This window comes from Colossoma macropomum, unplaced genomic scaffold (assembly GCF_904425465.1).
Source record: "Colossoma macropomum unplaced genomic scaffold, Colossoma_macropomum, whole genome shotgun sequence".
Classification (NCBI taxonomy): Eukaryota; Metazoa; Chordata; class Actinopteri; order Characiformes; family Serrasalmidae; genus Colossoma; species Colossoma macropomum.
Genome location: NW_023494798.1, coordinates 6,479,058 through 6,505,821, shown reverse-complemented (window position 1 = coordinate 6,505,821; position 26,764 = coordinate 6,479,058). Strand labels below are relative to the sequence as shown.

Sequence of the window (26,764 nt, the reverse complement as noted above, 5' to 3'; positions counted from 1 at the left end):
GAAAACCAGCATAAAAAGAGGAATACTGGTCTGTGCTGTTTTCTTTCCTCAGCAGGGAATGGCAGTAAAAAACTTGTTACACTAATATTTTGTTACTATTAAAATTAGACTACTATGACACTGTGGAGCTCTTAAATAGAGTTATAACTAAATGTTATGCATTGTATGAATCCTGTCGTGAGTAATGCCACAGCATTACATGCTGGCACCTGTAGTTCAGATACTGTTATAGAAAATTAGGTTAATGCTTTTGGTTGACTTTCAAAAAAAAATCTTAACACTACATTTAGCTTGTCCGAAACATGATTACACCGTCTTTCGATAAGAGTAACTCCAGTTCAGTTAAGTTTAATATCTTATGTAAAACCATTAGTTAAAGAGGTTACGACAAAAAGTGTTACAACCTTCTAGGACTGTACAGGATGTGTTGTAGTATACCTCGGTCTGTCCCCCCATCCAGCTGATAGCTCTGCTCATACTGAACTCCTGCTCTCTTGGTTTGGATGAATCATAATGGCCCACTGTCACAAAATCCAAACCTCCATCTTTCTTAACCTGCCAGTTTATGAGCTCGTAGACGGCCACAGGATCACCACTGGAATCGAACGAGACCTGAAAACCATTCTTTGTAGTGAAGTTTACTCTCTTGAGCTGCTCAAGTATCTGCAGTAGCACAGAAATAAGAAAGAACGGCCTCTTTCTAGACTCTATGCCTCTAGTGTTTACATGCATTTATTAAAATATTGTTTTTTTTCATTAGAGAATATTATTAAAAGTCAAAGCTAAATATTTTGAATTTATCTGAACCAGTACCTGCCATGGGGCGAATTTAGCGCTCTTGTCGCACTGCGTGTCATTACAGATAACACCGTGGATGGCATGCGCTATGGCATACGTAGCTTTGTACACCATGTTAGTCACGCGCAACTGTGTCGTGTCTGTATATGGGTTCTGCAGCGCGCGGATATCCTCGCTGCCGTCACATACCCGCGCGCCCATCTGAGGAGCCTTTTAGGCTACAGCTGAACGAGCTCTCCCAAAACTCCGTTAGCAGAGGTGATTTCAGTGCTTGTTCTGGAGAGAGATCCAGAAGAAACTCACGAAGACCTGGAATCACTGAACGGGGGACCCCAAATCCTATCGCCCCAGCGCACATGTTAAAGCGCAGAAAATTTGGATCTATGATCCACGTATCGCTGCCGATCCACTGAAGGGGAGGCGGCGGCTGTCTCGCCAGTTCCTCCAACAGATACCTCATATCTCCTGAGTGAAGAAACGCTACTATTACCCGGGCTGTTGATCTGCGGATGACGTTTCGCCACTCTCTCCAGTTTACTGCGCGGTTGTGTTCTGTAGTAGGACTCGGAGTACTCCACACAGATTCCCAACTCTTGCGCAGCCTTTAGAAACGCAGCCATTCCATAATTCCCATAGTCTGTATCGCTGCGCACTGCCCCAATCCATGTCCAGCCAAAATGCTTAACCGTTCTTGCTAGTGCGGCCGCTTGGTGGTGGTCACTAGGGTATGGTCCTGAGGAAGGCAGGATACTGACGCTTATCGCTCAGACATGCGCAGGTTGCGTAGTGACTCACCTGTTATTGAGTGTAGAAAAGAAAAAGACGCCTTAATTGAGAGGTCTGGCTGAATTCTAGCACTATTTATGGTATAATGACTCTTCAGTTATGACTAAACCCGTTTTAAAACGATTAGATTTTAATAAAAAACAAGATCTTGCTGGAATTTCAGTATTGCACCATTCGGTGCAGCCTATAATCACCTGTGGAATTCCAAAAAGACCCAGCATTGTAGCCATGCTCATTGACGGGGTGGAAGAAGTCTCTCCCACCAAAGCAGGAACAGCTGCAGCTGCAGATTTTGAACAGGAATCAGTATCATTGTAAAATGGTTCCATGCCGTTTGCAAACTGAAATGCAACTTTAACAGCCATCGGCACTTCAGAGCACGAGTCGTGTATCTGGTATCCTAACGTGATTCCCGGCAGGAGATCTGTTCTGTTGTTGATCTCGTGGATGGTGAACTCCATGGCACGAGCGAAGCGCAGCCCCCTGAAATTCATACTATTTAGAGATATAAGATATTAAAACATTTAAACAAAATAGGAGTTTTTGTTGTTTTACGCAACATTTCAGACGTCACTGATTCAATAAGCAGCGCATGATTGTAAAATAAAATAGCTATTTGAATATTATAATTTCTTTGTAATGCTCCATACACTGTTCACTCCACACTCACAGACAGACCTCCCAGAGCACTGTAGCTGTAGCGGCTGTCTGGTGTAGCTGTTCTGCTCTGATCTCGTGTAGTAATAAATGGAGAAAATCCCTCCAATCACAAAATCTCCATTCATAGAAAGACCAGGCACCTGAGGCTCATCCCACAGTCTGCAGCTGACCAGGTCAGCTTTACAAGCTGCTGGACTGAGCCCAGTTATCCACAGCATTGATAGAAATATCATCAGACTTAACGTGAGCTGCATGGCATTGTCAGTAGTTCTCAGCCCTCTGAAGGCCAGGGTGCCTGCATTTAAATATCTCCCTAGTAATGTGTCTCTGTGAGTGTGAGCTGATACTCAGGGGGCGTGGTTATGTCTTAATTTGGTAATTGCAATGATGGATCTTATGTTTGTATTTGTGTGCGTCTCTGGTGTCTTAAAGGGTGTCATTAAAATAAAGTGACTGAACTGAAGTAACTGCAGGCCTAGCCATGTCCAGGAAATATGCACTTAGGGCCCTTAGCACAAAACACAGGTGTGCCTCAGTTTTCCACAATTAAGATTTTCAGATCCACTCCAGAGAGGAGCAGCACTATTTCAACCATTTTTTTGTAGACACACAATTTTACACTAACTTTTGTTTTTGGCCAATATCAAACACACATAAAAATTAAACAAATGTTCTTTAACACTAGCATTTAATACAGTTGGCATACCATTGATAAATATTAGCGGGACTCTTACTTGGCATTATAATTGGAATTATTCAGCTTGGGCCATCATAACATATTAACTTAGCATAAATGAGTGCATTATGGTGTCCCACAAAGTTCCATTTTGGACCCCCTATTGTTTTCACTTTAATTACAGCATCTGGGAGGTGTAATCTGCAAACAATATTGGTTTTCATTTTTCTGTTGAGAACACACAGACCATCTTATCAGTTCAGCCAGGTTCAGCAGCACAGTTGCACAAAATGGAAGAATTAAAAACACTAAAGTTTCGATGACTAGAAACTATTTTCTCCTAAATCTCAACAAACAAAAGTACTGATATTGGGTACTTAGTCACTTGAGATGAGGTTAATGATTTCAATCAATTTTTTAAACGAAAGCTACAGTCAAAGGACTTGGTGTAATACTTGATGCTGGTTTATCATTTGATTCCCATATAAACTATGTTCCTAAAACGTCTTGTAAAAATGTAGCAAACGAAACACATATAGTAACCATGCATGCTGCTGAGAATGGAGTACATGCTTTTTTAATGTCTAGATTGAATGACTGTGATGTGCTATTAGCTGGCTGTCCTGTGGTTTCTTTAAATTAGCTTCAGTTAGTTGACAATGCTGCTGCTCACACAGTTGCTGGTGTTATACAGTCGATACTTGCTACCTGTTCAGTTTCACATTGACTACAAAGTCCTGTTAATGACATAAAGCTCTAAACAGTTTAGCTCCAGCATATTTTACAAAACTTTTGAAAAGTTACAGTCCACCTCATGCACTTCATAAAGGAGAAGCAGGATTACTGCTAATCCCAAGGATTACTCGTAGTTCAACTGGTTTTAGATGCTAAGTACCTCTTAAACTCCTGTTAAAATGGGATTTTAGGATGGCAATCTCAAAAAATCAAATCAACACTCTTAAAAAAGATGGTTCTTCAAGGGTTCTTTAGTAAAGAGAATGGTTCTATTTAGAACCGTGAGTTTTATGAAGAACCGTTTCATGCATAAAGTCTTCTTTGCATGGTGCACTGTCAAAAGAGCTTGAATTACTTCATGTGGTAACAAGTAAATTAACTAGTTTTCTTTCAACCTGAATAATTACATTAAATGAATGATTTTTAAATCAAAGTAATTTGTTGTGTTTTAATTGCTTGATACCACATGAAATATTTTTTTTTAGGTTCTATAAATGGTTAGAAAAAACAGAAAAAGTCTTCGTAACTTGACATCACAACAAATAAGAACTTTCTTGGTGCTATATAGAACCATATCAAACACATTCTCTATCAATCTGAAGAAACATTTTACCTGTTTGCCACTTGAGCATGCAAATTGTTCTTTTGAGTGCTCATGGTTCTAGATAGAATCATTGTCTTTGCTAAAGAGTTCTTAAAGAACCATCTTTTTTAAAGTGTAATTTAAAGACTTACATGTTCAAACTAACTTATTCATAATTTCTGAAATTAAACATGTTACTTGTGGCTTGTAATAGAAAGCACTTTTGTAATTCTTGCTTGTTTTATATCATTGATGTTTATTATTATCATCATTATTATTATTATTATTATTGTGGAGTTAGTTTTTTACTAATGCTAATCATATTTTAGTATTTGTTTTATCAATATTTTATATTATTTATTTTACTTGTATTTGTTATTCTTATATTTTTTCAATCGTAGTTTTTGTACATTTTTAGTTTTATTGTATTTAATTTGTATGTAAAGCATCTTGAGAGTTTGGACTCAAAATGAAAGGTGATAAATAATTAAAAAATACTATTATTAAATAATCACATGAATAATAACAATTCAAATGAATAAGTATATGAATAAATTAAAAAATGTGTGCAATACAATAAAACATTTAACTAACTGTTTAAACATTTGTTTTTTTTCAGTATTTCATAAAATGTAATTTTCAAACATTTTAATATGAATGTTATTTCATGTTAGCATGGTTTAATTAGAAAGAAATAAAGAAAGAAAGAAAGAAAGAAAGAAAGAACTGTGTTCACAAGTCTGTAGAATTATTGATGGTGCACAGCATGACATTCTTTACATGTTTTTCTGTGCCAACTAATTTTGGACTGAACAGATCATCTACTGTATTTCCAAAAAATCAAGCAAAATCAGTTATTTAATTCCTGAAAACATGTTCAGTTTTAAAAGTTTATAGTACTTTTTATATCTTCAATATTAAGTATAACTTCTTTAAAAATGACTAAACTGAGCTGGATAATATTTCATCTTTAATCAATTGGTTTCACAATGATAAATTAGACAACTTGTGTCAGAGAATATAAACATTTCTTTAAAATCAAACTAATATTCTCCTCAAATAAGGACTGTTATACAAGATTAACATAAAACAATTATGGATATAACAGCTTCATGGTTTAAGAATATTTCTGTTTGTGAGTAACAAACTCAGTATAAACAAACAATTAAACAGTGAAGTGAAATATGCTGGATTCTATATTCTATTTCTTGTTGTTGGGGCTCTATTATGCACAGAATAATGGAATGTAAACAATGGAATGTTTGCAAAGAAATTTAATGTAAGCTATTTTACATCACAAGAGCAAGGAGACAGAAGGCAGTGGGAAATGTTTGCAACTAATTTTATATTCATTCATACTTTCAATCATTCATTTGTTTATTCATTAATTTGTTTATTTATAAGATTAGGTAGGTTTTCATTTCTTCATTTGTCTACTTGTAGCTAATGTCTTACCTCATTTTGTATAGCTACAAACCCAAATCCATAACATAGGATTTCAGTTGTTCATCAGTTCGGGGTCTCCTTTGTCGTATTTTTCATTTTATAATGTACCAAATATTTTCAGTGGTGGCAGGTCTGGACTGCAGGCAGTCCAATTTAGCACCCGGACTCTTTTAATATGGAGCCATGCTGTTGTAATCCAAGCAGAATGTGGTTTGACATTGTCTTGCTGAAATAATCAAGGCCTTCCCTGAAAAAGATTTCGTCTGGATGGCAGCATATGTTGTCAAAACATGTCTATATCTTTCAGCATTGATGTTGCCTTCACAGATGTGAACGTCACCCATGCCATGTGCACTAATGCACCCCTATACCATCATGAATACTGGCTTTTGAACAGTGCACTGATAACAAACTGAGTAGTCTTTAGCCCAGAGGACACAGTGTCCATGGTTTCCAAAAAGAATTTCAAATGTTGATTTGTTGGACCACAGAACACTTGTCCACTTCCCCTCAGTCCATCTTAAATGAGAAATGAGCTGAACTACATTCTGCATGTATTACAACAGCATAGCTCCATATTAAAGTCTGGGTGCTAAACTGGCCTGCCTGCAGTCCAGACCTGTCACCACTGAAAACATTTGACGCGGTATGAAATGAAAAAATATAACAAAGTAGGCCCCGAACTGTTGTGCAGCTGAAATCCTATATCAACAAGAATGGAGAAACATTTCACTTTCAAAACTACAGCAGTGTCTCCTCAGTTCCCAAATGCTAACAGAGTGCTGTTAAAAGAAGAGATGATGAAACAAATAACTTTTTTGGAATGTGTTGTTAGCATCAAATTCAAAATGGGCATGTATTTTTCAAAAATCAACACAACATTTGTTTATTTATTTAGATTCTGCACAGTGTCCCAACTTTTTTGGAAATAGGGATTGCAGAATAATTTCTAGTAAAACCCCAAAATAGACTACTTTTTTTTTTTTTTTTGCTTAGGGTTTTTCTACATATAAACAACATTCTGTACAAGACAATTCATGTAACTAAATATCTCTAGTGTACATTTACAATGACATTTTATTACACATAACTGCAAATAACAAACAAATATGATTTTACCTGGAAAAATTATTGTTACATAACTTCCATGTTTTTTCCTTCTCCTCTAAAGTTACCATTTTGGAGACTGGAGGTTGCCTCGCAGAGCGATAATATGCTTGTTGATTTCCTTCCTCAAATTCAGAACCAAATTTTAGTGTGGGTCCCTCTGTGACGGTGCATGTCACCAGGTCCACCTGGGACCAGGCCACATGGCCAGGAGAGCCTGTCTACTGTTTTGACTGCCTGCCACAGCTTTTAAGGCCGGGTGTGGATTTTGTAGTGTTAAATGCCCGAGTGTATAATGTTATTATTCATATATATATTTCTGGGTCTATATATTTGTTACAGTCATAATCCCCCTTTCCAATTCAGATCCATTTTACTATGTTTAATAAGGATACACACCAAGCTTAAACCTGATCTATGGTGGAAATAGTGTGTTATTTATAGACAGAATTATTCATTGTGCGATTTGTGTGAGGGTTTCAGAGAGCGTTGGAGGGTGCTTTACCCATTAGGTGTTTCTTGGTGTTCTGCTCTGGCCGAAAAATAATGATAAAACATTTAGGAGCAAAAATACAAATAAACAAGCCAAAGCTTGAGGCCAGAATAGCAAATACCTCTACAGCTACAGTGAACTTTCCAGGAGAGCTGACATAAGCTGGGATAAAGGTAACCCACACTGCACAGAATATGAGCATGCTGAATGTGATGAACTTGGCTTCATTAAAGTTATCAGGCAGCTTCCGTGCTAGAAAAGCCAAAGTAAAACATAAAAGAGCCAGAAATCCTATATAACCCAGCACAGCCCAGAAACCTGTAGCTGAACCTAATCCACATTCCAGGATTATCCTTTCCTTGTAGTGCTTTAGATTTTTGAAGGGGAGAGGAGGAGATGTTGTCAACCAAAGCACACAAATAAGGACCTGTATGAGAGTGAAAGCGAGAACACTGAGTCTCTGCTGTGGAGGCCCAAACCATTTCATGACATCACTGCCTGGAAGTGTAGCTCTGAAGGCCATTAACACCACTATTGTTTTCCCCAGAACACAGGAGATGCAGAGGACGAAGGTGATCCCAAACGCTATATGGCGCAGCATGCAGGACCATTTAGAGGGCTGACCAATGAAAGTAAGTGAACAGAGGAAACACAGAGTCAGTGAGAAGAGCAGCAGGAAGCTCAGCTCTGAGTTGTTGGCTCGGACGATGGGAGAAGTTCTGTGTTTGTAGAAGACAGCAGCTACACATACAGCTATGAAGGCTCCCAGTGACAGAGAACACTGTCAGGATGATGCTCAGAGTGTCGTCCCAGGACAGGAACTCCACAGGCTTGGGGAGGCAGCTGTCTCGCTGGGTGTTGGGCCAGAACTCAGGAGGGCAGCGCACACAGTTCAGAGAGTCTAGGAGATTAAAAAAAAGCAAAGTTAACCCAATCACATGATGATTAGTATAAGTACGCTCCATATTAAAAAGCATATTATAGTAGCACAAACAAAAGAACACACTTCAGTGCTTCCAGCAAAACCACAGTGTCTGTGAATGTGTTCAAAAGTTTAAAACTGGCTTCAAAATCGTCTTATTGTCATCTTCAGGATAAAATAATATTGGACAAAGTCATTTGAGGTAGATAAAATCTTACTTCCTTGTTATATATTGTGATACCCAACCTGTCTTGTTGCTGATCTCTCCTTCTGCACATGGTATACAGTCATAGCAGCAGACTGGCTTTCCTTTCTGCACAGCCTTCCTGGTACCTGGAGGACAGCTCTCACTGCACACAGACTTTGGAACCTCAAAAACATTAGAGAAATATTTAAAACTATGCTGATTTCAAACATACATGCATGTTTAAAATGCTAGGAATGACTTATCAGACTGGATTGCCAAAATTCATTAATTCATGTAATGAATGGGAACAGATCACAGAACAATTCACATTTCTAACGAACTCACATTTTTAACTCGCAAAAGACTTTATCCTGTATCGTTTGTCTACATAAACAGTGTTACATTTTTAAAATGTTAAGATGTTTTGGCATACAAGTAGTTCCAATATCAATGTTTATTTTTTTCTACTTTAAATTTAAGAATATTTAAAAACTGTCCTTTGCCAATGTGTCTCATGTATCTGGAAATTCTGGTAATATTTTTAAGAAGGTGTCGCATTTTATAATGTGGTAACTTGGAAAAGGAGTCAAGCATAATGACAGTAATAAGCCTGCAAGAAAAAAAGCCAGGCCCACTATGCAGCTCACCAGCAAAACCAGCATATTTTATGTTTTGGGTGTTAGTATTCTAGTCAGCAGCAATGGAAGTTATTATCATGATCACCAGCAGAACCAGCGTTTGTTGTATTTCAGATGCTATGTTCATTATCCAACATGACCATGAGTGACCAGCTAAACCAGCAGCAAACCAGCTTAGACCAGCTTTGAAAGCATGCTGGTGTTGGTCTGTGCTATTTTCTTTTTTTTTTTCAGCAACAAAGGGCAGTAAATAGGTTACTACAATAAGATTTCATTATTGAGAAAAATAGAGATCTACAAGACCCTGTGGAGTTCTTAAAAAGTTATAACTAAACATCCTGCAGCGTATGAATGGTGTAGTGAGTTAGAGTAGTAAAGCTTTACATGTTGGCAACTGGAGTTAAAATCCTGTCATTGTTAATGATGTTCCCTTTGGAAAAATTCTTAACAGTTCATATGGTTTATGTGAAATATGATTACACCATCTTTTAATAAGAGTAACTGCAATTTAATTGAGCGTAATTAATGTACATATTGCCTGTGTTTGTTGCAACAGCAAATCTAGACTGTTGCGATTTGTAACAGACCCAGATGGCTATCTTCAGTAAAACCGTTAGCTATAGAGGCTTGAACAAGTGTGGCAAACCTCCAGGACTATACAAGATGTGTTATACTGTACCTCAGTCTGTCCCCCCACCCAGCTGATAGCTCTGCTCATACTGAACTCCTGGCCTCTTGGTCTGGATGAGTCATAGTGTCCCACAGTCACAAAATCTAAACCACCATCTTTCTTAAACTGCCAGTTTATGAGCTCGTAGACGGCCACAGGATCACCACTGGAATCAAACGAGACCTGATAGCCATTCTTTGTAGTGAAGTTCACTCTTTTCAGCTTGTCAAGTATCTGTAGTGGCTCAAAAAAAGAAAGAAGCGTATCTGCATACACTCTTTTCATCTAGGGTTTACATGCACTGATTAAAATACTATTTTATCATTAGAGATTTTTATTAAAATCCCCACTAAAGACTTTGATTTTAAACGTATGAGTTTTTACCTGCCATGGTGTGAATTTAGCGCTCTTGTCACACTGCGTGTCATTACAGATAACACCGTGGATGGCATGCGCTATGGCATACGTAGCTTTGTGCACCAGGTTAGTCGCGCGAAGCTGCGACGTGTCTGTATATGGGTTCTGCAGCGCGCGGATATCCTCGCTGCCGTCACATTCCCGCGCGCCATCTGATGAGCCTTTCAGGCTACAGCTGAACGAGCTCTCCCAAAACTCCGTTAGCAGAGGTGATTTCAGTGCTTGTTCTGGAGAGAGATCCAGAAGAAACTCACGAAGACCTGGAATCACTGAGCGGGGGACCCCAAATCCTATCGCCCCAGCGCACATGTTAAAGCGCAAAAGGTCTGGATTTATGATCCAGGATTCGCTGCCGATCCACTGAAGGGGAGGTGGCGGCTGTCTCGCCAGTTCCTCCAACAGAAATTTCATGTCGCCTGAAGCAAGAAACGCCACTATTACCCGGGCTGTTGATCTGCGGATGACGTTTGCCACTCTCTCCAGTTTACTGCGCGGTTGTGTTCTGTAGTAGGACTCGGAGTACTCCACACAGATGCCCTCCTCCTGCGCAGCCTTTAGAAACGATGCCATTCCATAATTTCCATAGTCTGAATCGCTGCGCACTGCCCCAATCCATGTCCAGCCAAAATGCTTCACCATTCTCGCTAATGCGGCCGCTTGGTGGTGGTCACTTGGTATGGTCCTGAAGAAGGCAGGATACTGACGCTTATCGCTCAGACATGCGCAAGTTGCGTAGTGACTCACCTGTTATTCAGTGTGAAAAAAGAAAAAGAAGCGTTACTTGACGGGCCTGGCTGAATTCTATCACTTTTTATGGTATAAGATATGATTCTTCAGTTATAACTAAACCCATTTAAAACCATTATATTCTCACAAACAGTAGCATACAGGAACCTTAATAATGCATCATTTGGTGCAGCATACAATCACCTGTGGAATTCTAAAGCGTCCCAGTATTCTGGCCATACTCATTGACGGGGTGGAAGAAGTCTCTCCCACGAGAGCAGGGACAGCTGCAGCTGCAGATTTTGAACAGGAATCAGTATCATTGAAAAATGGTTCCATGCCGTTTACAAACTGTAAAGCAACTTTAACAGCCATCGGCACTTCAGAGCACGAGTCGTGTATCTGGTATCCTAACGTGATTCCCGGCAGGAGATCTGTTCTGTTGTTGATTTCGTGGATTGTGAATTCCATGGCACGAGCGAAGCGCAGCTCCCTGAAACTCATACTGTTCAGAAAAATAACATTTAAAACATTTATACATAATTAGAGGTTTCGTGTTTTTACCAAATATTTGTAGACCTCACTAATTCAATAAGTAGCGCATGACTGCAACTAATAGTCATTTTGATTATTATTATTTCTCTGTAATCCTCCATACACTGTTTATTCCACACTCACAGACAGACCTCCCAGAGCACTGCAGCTGTAGTGGTTGTCTGGTGTAGGTGTTCTGCTCTGATCTCATGTAGTAATGAATAGAGAAAATCCCTCCAATCACAAAATCTCCATCCATATAAAGATCAGGCAACTGAGGTTCAGCCCACAGCCTGCAGTTGACCGAGTCAGCTTTACATGCTGCTGGACTGAGCGCAGTTATCCACAGCATTGATAGAAATATCATCAGACTTAACGTGAGCTGCATGGCATGCGCAGTAGTTCCCAGCCCTCTGAAGGCCAGGACGGCTGCATTTAATAGCCACTTTGTGACGATGCTTTGTGAGTGTGAGCTCAGACTCAGGGGGCGTGGTTATGTCTTAATTTGGTAATTGCATTGATGGATATAACGTTTTTTATTTGTGTTTCTCTGGTGTTTTAAAGGTTGTCATTCAAATAAACAGAGGGGCTGAGCTGAAGTAACTACAGGCCTCATATCTCCAGGAAATATGAACTCATGGCCAGTTTTCCACAGTTCAGACTTCGAATTTTTGTTTCTTTTGCATTATATCCATTCCCAAGAACAGTATGACTGTTTTTTGTGGACACCACATTTTGCTATAACTTTTGTTTTTGGTCAATGTAAAATACAAAAACAAAAAATAATTAAGAAATGTCCTTTAAGACCATTTTTATATATATCTGATGTCATGAAATTTTGAGGGGACCCCATTAAGAAATATCAGGGGGTCCCTTACATAGCATCATAAATCTGTCATTCAGTTTGGGCCATGTTCCAAAGTTTTTCCTATTTTTACGCTGTCAAACCTGTTCTTAAAAAATCTTGACCCCTTGAATATCTCCAGTATGCTTTTCGGTCCAAATTTTTCCAGTTAGGGCTTCAGGAAGTGTCAATAGCACAGAATCAGCACTAGCCAAAATCTGTAATGATCCGCTGCTGGCTTTATGATGCATTAATGAAGAGTTTTCAGAGCATAAAATGCATTATGGTGTCCCACAAAGGTCCATTTTAGGCCACCTATTGTTTTCAATCTCTACTTACAGCTCCCGGGTTGTTGTCTGCAGACATAATGTTGGCTTTCATTTTTATGTTGAAAATACACAGACATACCTGTCACTTCAGTCAAGTTCAGCTGCACAGTTACACAAAATGGAAGAATTAAACACAATAAAACTTTGTTGACTAGAAACTATCTTCTCCTAATTTCTATCAAAACTGAAGTAGATATTGGGTAGCCTGCTTGAGAAAAGGTTGTTGACTCAAGAGCTTGATCAAAAGGTACAGTCAAGGACATTGGTGTTATATTCAAGGCTGGCTTATCATTTGATTCCCATTTAGACATTTCTAAAACTACATTTTTTAATTTGATAAACAAAACAAAAATAACACATATGCTATCCCAACATGATGCTTAGACACCCGTAAATGCTTATATAATGTCTATATTGAATTGTTGTATTGTGTAGTTAGCTGGCTGTCCTGCAGTGTCTTTAAATGTAAATGTAAATGTCTGTCTGATGCTGTGCACTGTGAGCTCCTGTAACCAAAATCAAATTCCTTGTATGTGTAAGCATACCTGGCCAATAAAGCTTGATTCTGATTCTGATTCTGATTCTAAATAAGCTTCAGTTAGTTCAAAATGCTGCTGCTTGCACAGTACCCTGGTTTAAGGCAGTCTACATTGGCTACCTATTAAGTTTCTTATTGACTACAAAGTCCTGTTAATGACATATAAAACTCTAAATGTAATCTTTATAATGTTCCAGAAAATCTGTATTTATTTGCGTTGTAATATGTTCTGCTTATTGCTGTTGGGGCTCTACTATGCACAGAATCTCTTGCTGTGATATCTAACAAGTATTTTGTCCAGCACAGTCAGTGCCGCATTCACCAGGTTTCAAACTTTTCACTTTAAATTCACAAGAATAATGGAAACTCACAAAATAATTGCAAATGAAGCAGCTTGTTTCTCTCAGCTCTGTAGAAGAAAATAAGACTGCATGCATCATCTGTAAAAATTCAAAAACACTTCTGAGAAATATGAAACGAGTTTACGAAGAAACTTGATATAAGCTGTTTTACATTGCAAGAGTGAGGAGACAGGGAAACTACCCTTGAGGCAACTGTGGCCAGTATCATAATACCATCATTAGGAGAACTAATGACTTAACTTATGATCACATGCAATACAAAAATGTTGTTTATCTGCTGAAATGCCCATGTGAGAAATATTATGTTGGTAAAAATACTCGCTCCCTTCAGCAAACAATTAGTAAACATTAAAGTTCCATTAGACACAAAGATATATTTCATTGGTTTTTGAAAAATATATGCCCATTTTGAATTTGACGCCAGGAACACGTTCCAAAAAGGTTGGGACAGGGGAATGTTCACCACCAGGGCCGCAACTAAAATTTTAGTAAGGTCCATTTTTCACAGTTCATAGTAAATAAACTAACTGCCAAATATGAGTGTTGCACCAACCGTAAGTTTCTTTTTTATTGATTTGTTTTTTACCAAATCTTTGCTCCTTTTGTACCCATCCAAAACTGTTCTCCACCTTTTCCTTTCATTTGTTCCTTCCCATCTTTCTATTCTTCCATAAACTAGCACTACTCTTCCACAGACTGATTTGACACCAGTTACCCTGTTTAAGTGTATTTAATTAATCACTTAACTATTTATTTATATGTTTATTTTCAGCTGAAAATACGCTCGCCAGGACTTTTCAGTCTTTTCTTTGCTTCACCTTGCTGTGCTTTGCTTTGCTTTGGCATCTCTGCTGGTCTCTGCCACCTACTGAGTAAAAAGATGGCTATAAGTAGGACAACAGAAACAAGGCACAGGTGAATATTGTCAGCTGCTTAGCCTGCTGGTTTGACATGACTAGCTCTCTGTCCTGCCTGTAACATTCGGCCATGCCCCCTCCTCCACATATCCTCACCGCCCAACACAGGCCAGGCAGTTGTTCAGCCAACAGCCCGATCCCCCCGCCATCTGATCCCCCAGCCTGTGAACAACTTCAGATTTAAAGGGTTGCAGAGCTAGACACCAATGGGTGATTGTAGAGTTGGTATCTTTCATGTGGTGGAGCCACTATAGAGAGGCGTGATCAGAACATAGATTGAAAGGGCATCCCAATGGGTAATAACAGAGAGTGAGGACTGCCTATTTGATGGCCAGACATTCCTTCTCAATAGTGCTGTACTTAGTCTCCCGAGGTCACAGCTTCCAACTTATGTACATCACTGGGAGAGCCTCCCGCTCCACCTCTTGGGACAAAATGGCCCCCAGCCCTCTGTCTGATGCATCTGTCTGCAAGATAAAAGGGAAAGCAAAGTCATGCAAATGCAGCAGCGGGGCCGGCCCCTCTCAGCGACTTCAGGACGGCCCTCAAGTGTTGCATAAGTTGATGTTAGATGTTCTGTCATCCAAATAGGCAGCGGCATAAGCATAGCGTTGCCACAGAATTCTGAGCTGCTGAAACATTGCCGGCACCCCAAACAACCCAAACAGGATTGTCACAAATTGGTGTAAGCCAAACAGTGTGGAGAAGGCAGTTTTTTCCCAGGTTACTGGAGTTAAGGGGACCTGCCAATAACCCTTGGTCAAGTCCAGTGTCGCATAAAAATGAGGAGCACCTAACTGATCGAGCAATTCATGAATACGCAGTATGGGGTACGCATCGAATTTAGACACCGCATTGACTTTTCTGTAGTCCACACAGAACCAAACAGTCCTGTCAGGCTTGGGGACAAGCGCCACGGTGCTGCTGCAATCACAGTGGGACTCCTCAATTACCCCATATCGAGCATAGCCTTGATTTCATCCTGAAACATATTCTTTTTGTCTTCAGGTAAGCTCTAAGGCTGACTGCGCACAACCACACCCAGAGGAGTCGCTGTCGCAGTAGTTGTGGAGCTGTTGAGCCAACATGAAGGGCCAGTCAAACTCCCGTAGCGGGAGTGAGCGGAACCACAGATAGTGTTGTTCCGGAGTCCGACGAACCCTCTGAAGGATGGCCTTTTTCAGCTCATCGTACTCCAGCTGCAACTGAGTGGAGAGTTGTTGAGCAGCAAGCTGGGCTTCCCCCAGCAGTCGGATTGCCCAGTCCTTCTTTGGCCACCCCCAGTGCTCTGATGCTCTCTCAAAGAGCTCCACAAACGCTTCTGAGTCATCTTCGAGACGGAGATGGTGGCTGGAGCTGGAGTACTAGTTGCCATCAACAAGCTCCACATAAGCTTCCTGTCTGCCTCAAAGCGGGCATGGCAATCCAGGAGAGCCTGATGTTGAATCTGCTGCAGGAGAGAGAGCGCTTAAATAATCTCTCCAAGCTGGCGACGCTCGTCCACCCATCCCCGGTTTTGGCACCACTGTGACATTCTTTGTGAGGCTGGGAGGAGTGAGGACACCGGAAGCAGGTGTGGAGACAGAAAGCTTTGCATTAGAACACAAAAAAAAATGCTTTTTAGCCAACACACAAAATTAAAGAACATGCTCACTGGGACTTAATAAAACTCACTTTTTCAAAAAAAGCAGCAGATGTACTCCAGCGTTGGTGCTTTCACAGCTGTGCAGGTTACCCACTAATACCCCCATACTATGACAGACCCTGGCTTTTGAACTTTATGCTGGTAGCAATCTGGATGGTCCTTTTCTTCTTTGGCCCAGAGAATATGACGCCCATCATTTCCATAAATAATTTGAACCATTGACTCATCCGCAATACACGTTTACACTGTGCATCATCCATTTCCAATGAGCTCAAGTCTGGAGAAGCCATCAGCATTTCTGGATGTTGGTGACACGTGGCTTCTGCTGTGCATAGCACAGTCCTAACTGGCATTTGTGGATGCAGCAATTTATGGTGTTATAGTAAAAATGGTTTGTCAGTATTCCTGAGCCCATGTGGAGGTTTCCATCACAGAAACATGTTGGTTCTTAGTGCATTGCCATCTGAGAGATTGATGGCCATGGGCATTCAGTCGTTTTCGGCCTTGTCTATACACCCAGGGAGTTCTCTGGAGTCCCTGGATCTTTTGATGATATTATGCACTATAGAGGGTGAAATATCTAAAATCCTTGCGATCCCTGGCTGAGGACCATTATTTTTAAACTATTGCACTTTTTTACTGATGGATTTTTAGTTAGCCTCAAAGTTCCTTGCCTATAAAGGACCAGGCCAATACTGGATGCCTGTTTGATACCCAAACATGATCATATCACTTCTTTATGTTGTTTTTGGACCCATCTCAACTTTTTTGTAATGTGTTCCAGATATCAGTTTCAGAATGAACCTATATTTACAAAAAAACAATGAATTTGAAAATTAAATTGTACACTTTTGTTCAAATACAAGTAGATGTATAAATTGCTGTTTTCTGTTTTATTTGAATTTTACATACTGTCACAACTTTTATGGAATTGAGTTTGAGCATGCGGTATGGAGTTGGACACTGAGGGCATTGTAAGTCAAAATAGTACCCAAAAAATCTTTGGATTTACCACAATTTTAGCATCACTAACATTACATATATAAACTTAGAAGACACCAGTATGATCACTAATGGTTTTGGACAGTAAATGAAATGGGTGTATTTGTGTTGTAGACATCACCTCCCCTAGTTCCTATCATGACCACTATAACAAATTTTTAGATTTCTCTAATGTGAACTATTTCACATCAAACCACTCTAAATAACTTTGTTTACATCACAAGTAAAGTGGGACCCCAAGACTTCAATTTTATTATTATCTTACAGAACATTAGGGACCCATATATACAATGTATTCAGTAAGTCTTCAGACTCTTTCAGTTTTTATATCACATTTTGTTGTGGCCTTGTTCTTAAAAAAAAGTTTCTCCCCATCATTCTGCACTCAATACCCCATAATGACAAAGTGAAAACAAATTTGTTGAAAAGGAAAAACTAAAATAATGCATTGACATAAGTGTTCAGAACCTTTACTTAGTACTTAGTTGAAACAACTTTGGCAGTGATTACAGCCTCCAGTCTTCTTGGGTATAAAGTTTTGCACACGTGGATTTGGGGATTTTCTGCCATTCTTCTCTGCAGACCTTATCAAGCTCTGTCAGGTTGGATGGGGACCGTTGGTGCACAGCCATTGTCGGGTCTCTCCAGAGATGTTCGATTGGGTTCAAGTCAGAGCTCTGGCTGGGCCACTCAAGGACATTCACAGAGTTGTCCCTAAGCCACTCCTGTGTTGTCTTGGCTGTGTGCTTAGCGTCACTGTCTTGATGGAAGGTGAACCTTTGGCCCAGTCTGAGGTCCCAAGCGCTCTGGATCAGGGTGTCATTAAGAACACTCTGTTTTCCATTCAGCTTTCGCACAACCCTGACCGGTCTCCCTGTCCCAGCTGCTGAAAAACAACCCCACAGCATAATGCTGCCACCACCATGCTTCACTGTGAGGATGATATTGGGCAGGTGATGGGCAGTGCCTGGTTTCCTACAGACATGGCGCTTAGAATTGATGCCAAAAAATTCAATCTTGGTTTCATCAGACCAGAGAATCTTGTTTCTCATGTTCTGAGAGTTAAATCCTTTTTGCAAACTTCAGGCAGGCTTTCATGTGCTTTCAGTAAGGAGAGGGTTCTGTCTGGCCACTCTGCCATAAAGCCCAGATTGGTGGAGTGCTGCAGTGATGGTTGATCTTCTAGAAGTTTCTCCCATCTGCACACAGGACCTTTGGAGCTCAAAGAGAGTGACAATTGGGTTCTTGGTCACCTCTCTCACCAAAGCCCTTCTGCCCCGATTACTTGGTGGGGGGGACAAGCTCTAGGTAGAGTCCTGGTTGTTCCAAACTTCTTCCATTTAAGAACTATGGATGCCACCATGCTCTAGGGAACTTTCAGTGCAGCAGGATTTTTTTGTAGCCTTCTGCAGATTGGTGCCTCCACATAATCCTGTCTCTGAGCTCTGTAGGTGGTTCTTTCCTCCTCATGGCTTGGGTTTTGCTTTTTGGTATACATTGTCAGGTGTGAGACCTTATGTAGACAGGTATGTGTCTTTCCAAATCATGTCCAATCAACTGAATTGACCAAAGGTGGACTTCAATCAAGATGTAGAAACATCTCAAAGATGATCAAGAGAAATGGAAGGCCCCCAGAGCTAAATTTCAAGTGTCATAGCAAAGGGTCTGAAAACTTATGTCCATGCAATTTTTTTTTATTTATTTATTATTTTTTTTTCCTTCTTTGGATTTTTGAGAAATTCATTGTAGTTCGAACAGGTGGAAATCCATTCTGGGATGGATGTGACTATAGAACATCTGCGGTGAGAAGATCTTAAGTATTAATTTTTATTGTGCAGTTTCATTTTTTTATCTGACACACATAAATAAATATTCCATCATTGGTATGCTGGTAATATCCAATCAATATTAACCACTCTAACGACATTCAATGTTCATAAACTAAAATATGTGAGCGCATTCAAAGGAATTACAATAGTTAATCTGAGTTTTTCGTTATGCCATTTGTGTGAGGGTTTCAGAGAGCCTTGGAGGGAACTTTACCCATAAGGTGTTTCTTGGTGTTCTGCTCTGGCCGAAAAACAATTATAAAACATTTAGGAGCAAAAATACAAATAATCAAACCAAAGCTTGAGGCCAGAATAGCAAATATCTCTACAGCTACAGTGAACTTTCCAGGAGAGCTGACATAAGCTGGGATGAAGGTAACCCACACTGCACAGAATATGAGCATGCTGAATGTGATGAACTTGGCTTCATTAAAGTTATCTGGCAGCTTCCGTGCTAGAAAAGCCAAAATAAAACACAAAAGAGCCAGAAATCCTATATAACCCAGCACAGCCCAGAAACCTATAGCTGAACCTAATCCACATTCCAGTATTATCCTTTCCTTGTAGTGCTTTAGATTTTTCAAGGGGAGAGGAGGAGATATTGTCAACCAAAGAACACAAATTAGGACCTGTATGAGAGTGAAGGTGAGAACACTGAGTCTCTGCTGTGGAGGCCCAAACCATTTCATGGCATTACTGCCTGGAAGTGTAGCTCTGAAGGCCATTAACACCACTATTGTTTTCCCCAGAACACAGGAGATGCAGAGGACGAAGGTGATCCCAAACGCTGTGTGGCGCAGCATACAGGACCATTCAGAGGGCCGACCAATGAAAGTAAGTGAGCAGAGGAAACACAGAGTCAGCGAGAAGAGCAGCAGGAAGCTCAGCTCTGAGTTGTTGGCTCGGACGATGGGAGAAGCTCTGTGTTTATAGAAGACAGCAGTCACACATACAGCAATGAAGGCCCCAGAGATGGAGAACACTGTCAGGATGATGCTCAGATTGTCGTCCCAGGACAGGAACTCCACAGGCTTGGGGAGGCAGCTGTCTCGCTGGGTGTTGGGCCAGAACTCAGGAGGGCAGCGCACACAGTTCAGAGAGTCTAATAGATTAAAAAAGCTATTAGAGGATGATTACTATAAGTAGACTCTGTACTAAAGAGCATATTATAGTAGCACAAATGAAAGAAAATACGGTAGAGGTTAACTGCTGCATTAAAAAAAGAGATTTGAGATTGATAAACCTTCCATCCACATTATGTATTTTAACACCTAACCTGTTTTGTTACTGATCTCTCCTTCTGCACATGGTATACAGTCATAGCAGCAGACTGGCTTTCCTTTCTGCACAGCCCTCCTGGTTCCTGGCAGACAGCTCTCACTGCACACAGAACTTGGCACCTACAAAAGACAGAGAAATATTAAAAAGCTATACTAATTGACATACATGTTAAAAATGCTAGCAATGTTATCACTTACCAGAACAGGGTGAGTTGTAACAAGTAATGTATGGGAACTGATCACAGAACAATTCTCATTTCTTATATAAACCCACATAAATATGGTAAATTTTAACTCTCACTGAAAATATTGACTTGTCCTACATTGTCACCATGTTATTCTTTTCAGATTGGTTCAATATCAATATTTTTGTCTGCTTTGAATTTGGAATACTAAAAATTGTCCTTCACAATTGTTCCCCAACCACATCCCTTTAGTGGAAGTCAGGCATGTGGCCAGATACAAACCCCATTTCTGGAAAAGTTGAGACATTTCATAAAACACAATAAAAATGAGAATCTGTGATTTTTTTTTCTTTCTTGAAGCTTTATTTAACTGACAAAGGTACAAAGAAATGATTTGTTTTGGGTCACCAACTTGACTGTATTTTGTAAATATAAACAAATTTTGAATTCCATGCCTGCAACACACTCAAAAAAGTTGGGACGAGGCAAAACAAGAGTGAAAGGTTTGTAGAGTATTAAGGTTACACTGTTTTGGAACATTCCACAATAAGCAGGTGAATTGGTAACAGATGAGGGTCTCATGATGGGGTAAGAAAGGAGCATCCAACAAAGGCTTAGTCTTTGCAAAGAAAGGTGGGTCGTGGTTCACCATTTTGTGCTTCATGACAGAGTTCTATGAGCTTCATTGCTCTCATGTACAACCAGTAAAGTTTTAATACATTCTGACCTGACATGCATCACCACAGCTGGAAATAAAATGCTGATGATCTCTTTAAGAAGGTGTCACATTACATAATGTAGTTATTTGGAACAGGAATCAAAAATGATGTCAGTAATATCCCTGCTAGAAAAAAATAGCATAGCCCACCATGGCAGGTCACCAGCAAGCGATGGAAGTTATTATGCTGATCGCTCACAAAATCAGCATATGACCATGCTCGGTGACCAGCTAAACCAGCATACCAGCATAACCAGCTTAGACCAGGCATGCTGGTCTGTGCTTTTTTTCTGCGATGTAGCAGAGTAAATAACTTGCTATATCAAGATTTCAATATTGTGAAAAATAGAATTCTGCAAGACTCTGTGAAGCTCTTGAAATAGTTATAACTAAACATTATGCAGTGTATAAATAGTGTAGTGATTACTACCACAGCATTGCACACTGGCAAATACAGTTACAATCCTGCCATAAAATATTGTTAATGTTTTTGGCATGCTTTGGGTAAAAACCCACTTGTTACAGACAGATACAGCTATCTTATATAAAGCCATTAGTTACAGAAGATGAGACAAAAACTGTGGCAAACCTCGAGGACTGTACAGGATATGTTGTACTGTACCTCTGTCTGTCCCCCCACCCAGCTGATAGCTCTGCTCATACTGAACTCCTGGCCTCTTGGTTTGGATGAGTCATAGTGGCCCACAGTCACGAAAACTATTGTGCCGTCTTTCCTAACCTGCCAGTTTATGAGCTCGTAGACGGCCACAGGATCACCGTTGGCATCAAAGGAGACTTGAAAACCATTGTTTGTAGTGAAGTTTACTCTCTTGAGCTGGTCAAGGATCTGCAATGGAGAAAAACAGAAAGATTGCCTATCTGTGCCACTAGTTTACATACATTTATTTCATTATTATTATTATTATTATTATTATTATTATTATTAAAAGCTAAATACATTGAGTTTAAATGAATGAGTACCTGCCATGGTGTGAATTTAGCGCTCTTGTCACACTGCGTATCATTACAGATAACACCGTGGATGGCATGCGCTATGGCATACGTAGCTTTGTACACCATGTTAGTCATGCGCAGCTGCGACGTGTCTGTATATGGGTTCTGCAGCGCGCGGATATCCTCGCTGCCGTCACATTCCCGCGCGCCCTCTGAAGAGCCTTTTAGGCTACAGCTGAACGAGCTCTCCCAAAGCTCCGTTAGCAGAGGCGATTTCAGTGCTTGTTCTGGAGAGAGATCCAGAAGAAACTCGCGGAAACCTGGAATCACTGAGCGGGGGACCCCGAATCCTATCGCCCCAGCGCACATGTTAAAGCGCAGAAACTCTGGATCTATGATCCACGTCTCACTGCCGATCCACTGAAGGGGAGGCGGCGGCTGTCTCGCCAGTTCCTCCAATAGAAACCTCATATCTCCTGAAGCAAGAAACGCTACTATTACCCGGGCTGTTGATCTGCGGATGACGTTTGCCACTCTCTCCAGTTTACTGCGCGGTTGTGTTCTGTAGTAGGACTCGGAGTACTCCACACAGATGCCCTCCTCCTGCGCAGCCTTTAGAAACAACGCCATTCCATTATTCCCATAGTCTGTGTCGCTGCGCACTGCCCCAATCCATGTCCAGCCAAAATGTTTGACCATTTTTGCTAGTGCGGCCGCTTGGTGATGGTCACTAGGCACGGTCCTGAAGAAGGCAGGGATACTGACGCTTATCGCTCAGACATGCGCAGGTTGCGTAGTGACTCACCTGATATTCAGTATAGAAAAGGAAAAAGAAGCGTTATTTGAGAAGCCTGACTGAATTCCAGCGCTCGTTCAAAATAGATGATATGGTTATTCAGTTATAGTTAAATTCATTTTAAAATTATTATATTCTCACAAATAATAACATGCGGCAATCTTAAAATTGTGCATTAGGTGCAGCATACAATCACCTGTGGAATTCCAAAAAGACCCAGTATTCTAGCCATGCTCATTGAGGGTGTAGAAGCAGTCTCTCCTACCAAAGCAGGAACAGCAGCGGTGGCATATTTTGAACAGGAATCAGTATCATTGAAAAATGGTTCCATGCTGTTAGTAAATTGAAATGCGATTTTGATAGCCATCGGTACTTCAGCGCATGAGTCGTGTATCTGGTATCCTAACGTGATTCCCGGCAGGAGATCTGTTCTGTTGTTGATCTCATGGATGGTGAACTCCATGGCACGAGCGAAGCGCAGCCCCCTTAAATTCATACTGTTCGGAAACAAAAGAAAAAGACATTTAGACGAAACTAGAGTTTACCAAATATTTTCAGATGTCACTCAATAACTAACGCGTGACTGCAAAAAAAATTGACCATTATTATTATTTCTCTGTATTGCTACACTGTTCACTCCAAACTCACAGACAGACCTCCCAGAGCACTGCAGCTGGAGTGGCGGTCTGGTGTAGGTGTTCTGCTCTGATCTCATGTAGTAATGAATGGAGAAAATCCCTCCAATCACAAAATCTCCATCCATATAAAGATCAGCCTTCTGAGGCTCAGCCCTCAGCCTGCAGCTGACCAGGTCAGCTTTACAAGCTCCTAGACTGAGCCCAGTTATCCACAGCATCAGGACAGATGTCATCAGGCTTGAAGTCAGTCGCATGACATTCTCCTCTGAACACTAGAGTGACTGCATTTAAATAGCTACCTTGTTATGATGCTCGGTGGGTGTGACTTCACACTCAGGAGGTGTGGTTACGTCTTCCTTTGAGACGTAACATCTGTATTTGTATATCTCTGGTGTTTTAAAGGGTGTTATTAAAATAAACAGATAGGCTGAGCTGAAAGCCTCATCATCTGTTTCATCAGCACAAAAAAATAAATGTCATTTAAAACCAGTATTAAATATTGTAATATCTCCGCTTATATGAAGGAGGAACACACAGCTATTTACACGTTTTATGCCTTATTGGACCTGTGTTGGTCACAGCCACGCCCTACAAAATAGAGAACTTGTAGAGAGGAGAATTACCAGAATGAATGATTTAATATGGAGCATTTGAACAACATTATACTTTATAAATGCTTAAACATTTTAATATGAAAGATTACATTAATTTTCTGAACACAGAACAGCATAAAACATGTTACCACTGCATGAGGTCAGTGAACGCGAACAGCCAATGAGTGGCTCCGCTTGCCAACCAATCAGCACTCAGTAGCAGTAATGCCAACCAATCAGCACTCAGTAGCAGTAATGTCAACCAATCAGCGCTCAGTAGCAGTAACGTTAGCGTCCTGCTGCCCAAAACCCGTTTGCTGTAGAAAAAAGAAAATATACAGGTTTTCTTTGCTTTTTTAGTGAAATACATTCTTTTCCTTTCTAAAATTAAAGAAAAGCTCTTGGCGAGTGATTAGAAACTATTTTAACTTTTCATTTTTTAGCTCTGTTAACCCTCATTTATTGAGGACTCGCTGGCAGGCGCCCTCTGGTGTTTTGCAGTCCTGGTTTGATATAACGGGAATAGGAAGAGGCCAGGCTGCCCAATTTTTCAGAATTGAAGAGATTTCAGACCATAAAAGTGTGCATTACGGTGTCCCTCAAAGTTCCATTTTTGGCTCCCTATTGTTTTCACTCTACTTACAGTACCTTGGACATGTAATCTGCAGACATAATCTTAGTTTTTATTTTTATGCTGAAAATCCACAGATGTACTTATCAGTTCAATCAAAAAGGAAAAATGTTGCATGTTGCATTGTCCACTTGGTCGAAACTGCCTGCCCTGTACTGAGTGGGAGTTTATTAACATATTAGGTAGTCATGGAGTAGATACTGCACAGAGCTGTGAAGGAATGTGCGTAATTTCTTCATAAATTATTAATTGTTTGGAAGTAAATAAGGTCATTCAGAGTGGTTTGATGTAAAATTCTACATTCTAGAAAAACTTTGAACTTTCCTAATGTTTCCATTGGTGGTGATACTTAGACTTGCTATGTAGGATATCGGGCAGCAGGATTTCTTCAAGGATCTATGGCGAGGGTTTCGTCGTCATCCCATTTGATATTTAGTGCCTTCAGGTCTTGAGTGAATGTCTCCACGTATTACAGGGGCATCCTTGTTGACATTTGGCACTCGGGGTACCTGTCTCATCACTGTTTTTGGGATCTAATGGTTCTCCATTCATCATTTAAAGGACATGGCCGGCCAATCAGACTTTTCTTTGGTCGGCTATGGTGTGGAGTTTTTACGCACCTCTCCTTCAGAGTGCCTCTTCATTGATGATTTGATTATAGTATCAAATCTTGAAAACTTGGCATAGTCATCTTTATTGGAAAACGTCCAGCTTATTGTTGATGTTTGCTGATGCCTTACATGTCTTGTTGTTGGGGTTCACCAGCCATATCACGATGGAGGTGAACGGGTGCAGTTTGATCGTCAAGGAGATGGATGGCAAAAATTGGATATTGTTCAGCCTCTGAAAGACGGCTGCCACCTTGCCAATGCAGCACTTAACATCCACCTCCACCTCTCCATTTTGGGAGATCACTGCCCAGATAGGTGAACCTTTCCACTTCCTCCAGTCACTGTTGCCCTGACTCCTCTTGTTTTACCTGTGGTGTTCACATGCATAACTTTCAATTTCTTGGAGCTTATCCTGAGACCAACTTTGTTTGCTTCACCGTCCAGGTCAGCTGTCACTGTTTGCAGCTTCTCCTCATCTTCTGCAAGCAGTGGGATGTCATCAGTGAAATCAAGGTCTCCCAGGTGGTTTTGGTCCGACCAGTGAATACCAGCCACAATACATACTCCTGCTTGCTGCAAGACAAAATCCTTGGCAACGAGGAAGAGCAGGGGGTAATGATCTTGATCATTCTCAATTTTGAAACAGCAGCGTAAGCTCTGTTACCTGAAGATCATGCTAAATACTGCCAGGATCTGCCAAAGACACTCTCAATGCTGTTGAATGCTTTTTTTAAGCCGATAAATTTGATGGCCTGTGGTTGGTGGTACTCAAAGCACTGCTCCACAGTGTCCTGGAGGGTGAAGATTTGTTCACTACAGGGTCTTCCACCATGGAATTTGGCTTGTTCCTCTGGTGTTAACTGAGGCTTTTCACATTGACCAGAACAGGACCGTGCATAAAGCCTTTCAAAGTACTGAGAGGAGAGTGATGCCACTGAAGTTGGTGTATTCAGAGAGGTTGACTTCTTTCAAATGATGATATCTTTTGGATTATGACTATTGTACTTCTTCACCAATCTTCTAAGACTTCTCTGTTTCACCAGCATTTGTGTCGTCAGCTCTTCAGTTGCTTCTTGTTCAGTTCATTAACAATGCGGTACAGAGACTTTGTGTCATATTAATCATTTTACAGACTTAGGCAAATGTAGTGCTGGGCATCTTACTCGAGGGAACAGGGAACTGCTGTCAACTGCATGGCAGATTAGGGTTGATTCTATACTAAACCAAAAAGACTCCTTCCACATAATGCCTAGCACTACGTTTACCTGCCTCTGTAACATGATTAAAACTGTATGTCACTCTGGATAAAACCGTGTGCTAAAATGTAATGTCAATATAAAGGGACAAAAGTTGGTACGACACAGAGTTTTTATTAGTTGTACTTCTTAAGACAACAAATATTCTTATGATGTTAGTTCAACTAAATATTTCTTTTAGTGCTGACAACTGAATGTCTGTCAGTATAATTAATTATTAAAAGAAGGTGAGTTAGGTAGTCAAGGTAGTGGAAATTG

The 26,764-nt window shown here is 40.4% G+C and overlaps 1 protein-coding gene and 2 pseudogenes across 1 annotated transcript; all 3 read right to left on the bottom strand.

The window, feature by feature from the left end:
* Positions 1-2,054, bottom strand: part of LOC118818236 — a 5,087-nt pseudogene extending 3,033 nt beyond the window's left edge.
* A 5,216-nt stretch (positions 2,055-7,270) lies between these two features.
* On the bottom strand, positions 7,271-12,094 carry LOC118818210 (extracellular calcium-sensing receptor-like). The gene is given in 7 exon segments (XM_036585406.1): positions 7,271-8,041; positions 8,043-8,185; positions 8,453-8,576; positions 9,711-9,935; positions 10,086-10,862; positions 11,049-11,349; positions 11,531-12,094. Coding segments are annotated over 7 exon segments (2,577 nt in total). The 5' UTR covers positions 11,767-12,094.
* A 6,938-nt stretch (positions 12,095-19,032) lies between these two features.
* LOC118818261 lies at positions 19,033-23,531 on the bottom strand (annotated as a pseudogene).
* Between the last annotated feature and the right edge of the window lie 3,233 nt (positions 23,532-26,764).